Source organism: Brassica oleracea, chromosome C2 (genome assembly GCF_000695525.1).
Source record: "Brassica oleracea var. oleracea cultivar TO1000 chromosome C2, BOL, whole genome shotgun sequence".
Taxonomy (NCBI): Eukaryota; Viridiplantae; Streptophyta; class Magnoliopsida; order Brassicales; family Brassicaceae; genus Brassica; species Brassica oleracea.
In genome coordinates, this window is record NC_027749.1 from 12,800,572 (window position 1) to 12,806,427 (window position 5,856).

Sequence of the window (5,856 nt, forward strand, 5' to 3'; positions counted from 1 at the left end):
TTTCAAGTCGTCTAAACAGACGACTTGCGAGGGGTAGAAACGTAAAAAGAATTCCGTTTTTTTGTTTGGTCACAAGGGGATAGTTGTAATTTCAATAGCCTTTTAGGTTACTTTTGCCTTTGACCCAAGTTGGGGTATTGTTTTGGGTTTGACTCCAAGTTTTGAGTCACACTTGGCAATTCTCCCTAATATGTACCTAAAATATTAGTATAGCCCAATCTAAAATGAGTTCATCTAAAATGGATTTTTTTATTATTCAATCAAAAGTATTATTCGAAATACGAACAACAATATCCAAATCCAAACGAGTATTCCAAAGGACTGCTAAGACTAATGGTCCAACTAGTCCATTTACGGGATAGGGTGGGTAACTCCACGTAAGAGATGCTTACCACTTTTGGACCGGATTACCGGACCCTACTCATATCCGATCCAACGAATTCAATAAAGCCCAAAACGGAGCCCACGTCTCACGAGTTACTGTTCTCACGTGATTTCCACCACGAGATTTTCCAGAGGGCATGAGAAACGTGGCCTTATAACATCGCAAAGAAACTGAAACCCGTCTGAATCCAATCAAAAGATGGATCAACCCGACCCGAGAAACGCTTCTGGCCTGATCCTCTCCGCCACCGAACCGATGCGGTCGTTTCTCGCGTTGGCCTGCGATGATCATCGCCTCTCCGAGGAGCTCAGAGATATCGCTTCTGATCTGCGCCCAAGGAACACCGTTCCGTACAAATTGCTCCGCGCTATATGGACCGGATCCGATCCTTCGACCAGACCGGACTTGTTGGGACTTTTCTCCGGCTCCGGTTTCGTCTTCACCAGTCCCAAACCGAGAGAAAAGGTATATGAAAGCTCCAATTTTTACATTTTAATCCAATTTCAATTTATCTTTCTGGGGCTGGGCTAGAATCCCGGCGAAAATTGGCCTGGTTAGATTCTGTTCGGACAATCCGACAAATGAAGGAATCATAATTTGGTAGGGAGTCATGGAACATTACTAGGTATGAACACAACTTTGTTTTGTCTGATTCATATTGAAATCCAAATATGAATTTTTTTTTTTGGTTAATGGGAATAATCGAGCATAACTAATGAAACGACGGTCGTTACTCCTTCTATGCTGAATGCATTCGAGGATGCTTGTGGTTTCTTTGTGAGTTTTAGTGTTTAATTTGATCTGATTTTTGATCTTGGTAGAGTGAAGAACTGAAGCTGAGATTGCTTAAGCTGAGAGACATAGCAGAGAGGAAGGAGTATGCCGAGCTTGTTAAAGATATTACACCTAGGAAACAAGTCGAAGAGCCTTTCTCCTCTTACAAAGACCAGCTCGGTTTTGGTAAATCATTTTTGCTCACTTCTTGATAACTTTTCTTGCCAAAATGTATTACACAAATAAGTCACTGAAGATTTCGTTTGATCGTTTCTATAGGTTTACACGTTGGTCTTACCATGTTCACTGGATATTTGGTTGGGTACGCTTCCTTCAGAGCTTTGTTCAACCGCAATCCCGCTTTGGTATGTTTTGTTTGTCAAATCATTTTGTGAAATTTTGGAAACATTTCAGGATTAAGTGTGAGTAATCATGTGTTTTCGGATTTCAGAGTGCTGCTGGTGGGATTCTTGGACTAGTTTTGGCGATGCTTGTGGAAACGCTTCTGTTTATAATCAAAACATCTAAAGATGATCAGATTCAGAGCTCTCAATCATCGTCATCATTCACTCCCACTACTAAAAAGAATCAATAGAACTTGTTTTTGCCTTCTCGTTCTCTGGTTCTACTGAGGATAGAAATTTAGCTTGGATGTATCTGATATGATCGAGACCATTCATCTAACACAAAAAAACAGAAAGTTATCTGAAACAATTGAATTTTTATTCTTCTGTCTTTTCTTTTATGGTTGTTAAATTTGTATTAATCTATCCTTTTCAATTAAGCAAGTTTATTTGGAATTATGTTGTTTTTCCTTCTTCACTTGGAATCTATCCTTTTCAATTAAGCAAATTTGTATTAATCTATCCTTTTAAATTTGTATTATTGTTTTTCAATAATCATTTGGAATTATGTTGTTTTTCCTTTAAAAATTAGAACTGTCTTGACGTTTTGAGGCCTCTCAAACCATAGTTTGTCCATCATAAGTCGACATGAGATGGATAATAAAATCCATTTTCAAAAATATTTTGTGATTATATTACTTACCTAATTTGACAAAGATACAGTGACAAGAGTTGTAGATAATTCTCTCGTCTTTTTTTCCGGAAAGAATACATTGCTAAAATCTCTTATATATTAAAATAGGAGTACAGATTAAAAAAAAGAAAATGACTAGGATAGCAATAAAAAAGTTTTTGTCACAAATATAGTTTTTAAGAATTAAAATGACCAAAATAACACTTAATGTTTTATCAAAAGAGATAAATATACACTTATACCCCAATGTTAAATTAATTTAGACATTAGAGTTTAGAGTTAAGGGGTGAGGTTTATGATTTATGGTTTAGGATTTAGGGTTTAAAGTTTAGGGTTTAGAGTTTAGGGGTGGGGTTTAGAGTTTATGGTTTAGAGTTAAAAGGTGGGGTTTAGGATTTATGGTTTAAGGTTTAGGATTTAGGGTTTAGAGTTTAGGGTTTAAAGTTTAGGTTTTAGGGTTTATAATTGGAAGTGGGAGTTTTGGGATAAGATTTCAAATTTTGAAAAAAAAAAAAAAAATTAAATTTTTTAAAAGATAAAATGCTATTTTGGTCATTTTAGTTTTTGAGAGTTATTTTTGTGACATAAACTTAGAAATGTGATATTTTTTAGATTTGCCCAATAAAAAATAGCCCTGATTTTTTTCCAATAATTACCATCTATGCCAATGTCATCACAACACAGTCGTTTTAACAGCTTTAGATCACTCATTTCTTTTGGTTCTCTCCCCTCTTCTAGAGAGAGAGGTTTCTCTCGATATTTCATCATTCTTATCAAACTATCATCTTTCGGAAGGATTCCCCTTTTTTGTGTGTTAAAATAATTTTCGATCATCTGGATCGATTTTTTTTCTTCGCTTAGCAATACTTTGTAGTGTTTTCGACCTAAATCTGAGCAATTCTTCGTGTTATATTTTCTATTCTCTGTTCTTGCGTCGATGTAATAAAGGTTCCGATCTATAATTGGAAGGCATGCCGTAGCCCTCTGTTGCTTCACTCAATCCCGACCAACATCTCTTCAACTAAATATTCTATCTTTGTTTGGGTAACGTTGCATCTGCTTTACCGCAGTCCTTAGTGGGCGGTGCAAGATCTCTAGGTCAAAATTAAGCCGGAGACGTGGATGTGTTGAAGATTGGAGCTGAAATAGGTTGGCGACTGAAGAGATGCTATGCTTGAATTGGTATTGGAGTTTAGAGAAGCGTTCGTGAGGTTCCAAATCTCTGTTACGGTAAAGAAAGAGCAAAAGCGAAATCGGAAAATTTCACGGTGGCGAAGAGCTCCGGCGGCCATGATGTTTTCAGCATGAAGGACATGTTGCTTGATACACTTATCAGAAACAGCTTTTGTGTTATGGGCTTTGTAATTTGTTTTTTTTTTACTTGGATCTCATGTATTCCATTACCAATTCTAATGAAAAATATTGCCGACAAAGAAGAAATCATTCCTTTTTTCCTTCATTAATAATAATTTTAATTCTCATCAGTTTTCTCTTTTTCTCTCGCGCCTCTGTATTTCACAGAAAGAGAAAAGGAAGCTTTTTATGTTCTTTCCGTAACATTGTGAAATCTTAAGTGATTTGTAAGAGCATCTCCATTATAAAGAGTCCTTAGCATTATCAAACTAATTTTTTTTTTTTAAATAGTTAAGGACCCTAATCAAAATTCTATCTCCAATGGTATTCTCCAATTTGGAGTTCTTAGGAATAAAACACAACTCTTGAATTTTCTGAATCTTGTCTCAGGAGCGATGTGTGCTCATCGTGTAGCTGCTGACATTGGTGAGACAAGTGTAATAGAGACTTGTTGATTGCTATGAGTAAGAAGCTAACACTTTTTAACCTTTTGATTCGTAGGGCTTGAGAGAAAATCGAAGGTACTTGATGCTGGTCTTCTTGGTATACTTGGTTGGCTAAGTAGATTCACATAGTTCTGAGGGTAGTGTTCCTCAAGTCCATGAGAGCAGGACAAAAGAGTTGCACATATATATAAGAAAAATATTTTTCCATACACAGATAAAATCAAAATTAAGGAATCTAATCCTAGAATCATGGGAAAGGAGTCTAATTCCAACTTCCTATGTTAAGAAAAACATACTAGTTTAAGAACCTGAAGTCTTACATTTGGAGATTGAAGTTTGGTTCAAGTATCATCATCATCTTCATGATTCTCATTAGAAGTAGAACCTTCCCACCAAGAAACAGGGCCCAAACCATCATCATCTAAAGTCCCTTGCCCATTTCACAAGTGGAATAGCTTCAGTAGGAGAAATTAGGAGGCTATATACAACTAGTTTTGTTATTTATATGCTAATACAAGTAAGATAGCTTCAGAGAATGAGAACTTACAGTGACCACCATAGGAGCAAAAGGCTTTGCATCATCTCCTCGCTCAGTTGCAACAGGTGGATAGCTGATGTTCTTGAAACGTATAAGTAATCATTATGCACAACAGTAGTAGTACTCACAGCGCAATCCATTGGAATCAGATTCTTTGAACCTTGCAGCAATGACTTCACCAACGAATGGACGAAACACTACAATTCTAAAACCTACCTACAAAACAATCACAAGAAAAGATGCAACTCAATACACTGCAGAAACTGCAATAGACGTTGATATGTCAAACAGTGATGGTAACAATGTGCAATGAAGAAGAAGATGAGAAAAAGATGCGTGAAATGTACCTTATAAGTGGCAGCACCATCACCGGGTAAAACAAAACCTCCTTCCACTGATCCTATGTCGTGAATAGACACGCAAAGCCCAATTGAACGTCACCTTCCAATCCAATAGCCTTGGAGATACATTCCAAAGAGAACAAGCAATCGAATACTATTCAATCCCAAATCAAAAACGAAAATCCTCTCTGAAAGGTTACCTGAATCCCGAGGGATCGGAGATCAGAGACGGCGGCGTCGAGGACTTGTTTCCTGCGTCCCATGATGGCGACGGAAGCTCCATGTTTGCCGAACTGAGAAGAGATCTCGAAACCGATTCCGATTCCGGATCCGCCTCCGGTGATGAGAGCTACCTTGCCTTTGAGGACGTCAGGTTTGAACGGAGATTCCACGTCAACAAGGACCGACTGATCTTAATCCTTAATTACGGACTCCTCCTTAGCTTATTTAGGTGTTATATTATTATTTTAATCGTAATTGCTTAGGAGTATGTGTTAAGGATTCATTATAATCCCCCGTTGCGGATGGTCTAAAGATCAGACTGAAATATTTACATAGTGTAGCTTGCGGGAAAATGGGCATTTAATTCCCGAAGTATTTGAAATCGGCGGTTTTAATACTCAAGTATTTCTTGTGCATATTTATTCCTTAACTAATAGTTGACTGCGCAAAATTGGGAACAAAATAGTCAACGGTTAACTGATGAACGGAAAATAACGGTTTCCGTCAACTTTTTAACGGTAGAATATTCTAATCATGATTTTGCGTAGTCAATGATTAATTGGGGAATAAATATGCGCATATAATACTTGAATATTTAATTTTCCGATTGAAAATACTTGAGGAATTAAAAACTCATTTTTTCTTTATATTTCGTATAAGATTGAAAGTCACTAACATCAATCCCTTTAAAAAAACACATAAGTAAAAATATTTTCAAGTTAAATAAAATCATTATACGAGATATTTACCTTTAGAAAT

The 5,856-nt window shown here is 36.6% G+C and overlaps 2 protein-coding genes across 2 annotated transcripts in view; one reads left to right on the forward strand and one right to left on the reverse strand.

Moving 5' to 3' along the window:
* Window positions 1-530: 530 nt before the first annotated feature.
* On the forward strand, window positions 531-1,943 carry LOC106325110. The gene is made up of 4 exons (XM_013763136.1): window positions 531-850; window positions 1,207-1,345; window positions 1,439-1,524; window positions 1,611-1,943. Exons 1-4 carry the CDS (start codon window positions 584-586, stop codon window positions 1,752-1,754), a joined length of 636 nt encoding a protein of 211 aa, XP_013618590.1. The 5' UTR covers window positions 531-583; the 3' UTR covers window positions 1,755-1,943.
* A 2,211-nt stretch (window positions 1,944-4,154) lies between these two features.
* LOC106323485 overlaps window positions 4,155-5,856 on the reverse strand; it is a 5,561-nt gene continuing 3,859 nt past the window's right edge. The window contains 4 exon segments of the mRNA XM_013761598.1: window positions 4,155-4,417; window positions 4,544-4,750; window positions 4,882-4,971; window positions 5,076-5,282. Of these exon segments, the coding sequence (XP_013617052.1) occupies window positions 4,313-4,417; window positions 4,544-4,750; window positions 4,882-4,971; window positions 5,076-5,282 (609 nt within the window). The 3' untranslated portion in view covers window positions 4,155-4,312.

Bases quoted from the DNA above. Each gene is read 5' to 3' on its own strand.
- LOC106325110 (XM_013763136.1), top strand. From the start codon at position 584: ATGGATCAACCCGACCCGAGAAACGCTTCTGGCCTGATCCTCTCCGCC. The intron at 1,346-1,438 runs GTAAATCATTTT...TCGTTTCTATAG, and splicing joins CAAAGACCAGCTCGGTTTTG to GTTTACACGTTGGTCTTACC. The intron at 1,525-1,610 runs GTATGTTTTGTT...TTCGGATTTCAG, and splicing joins TCAACCGCAATCCCGCTTTG to AGTGCTGCTGGTGGGATTCT.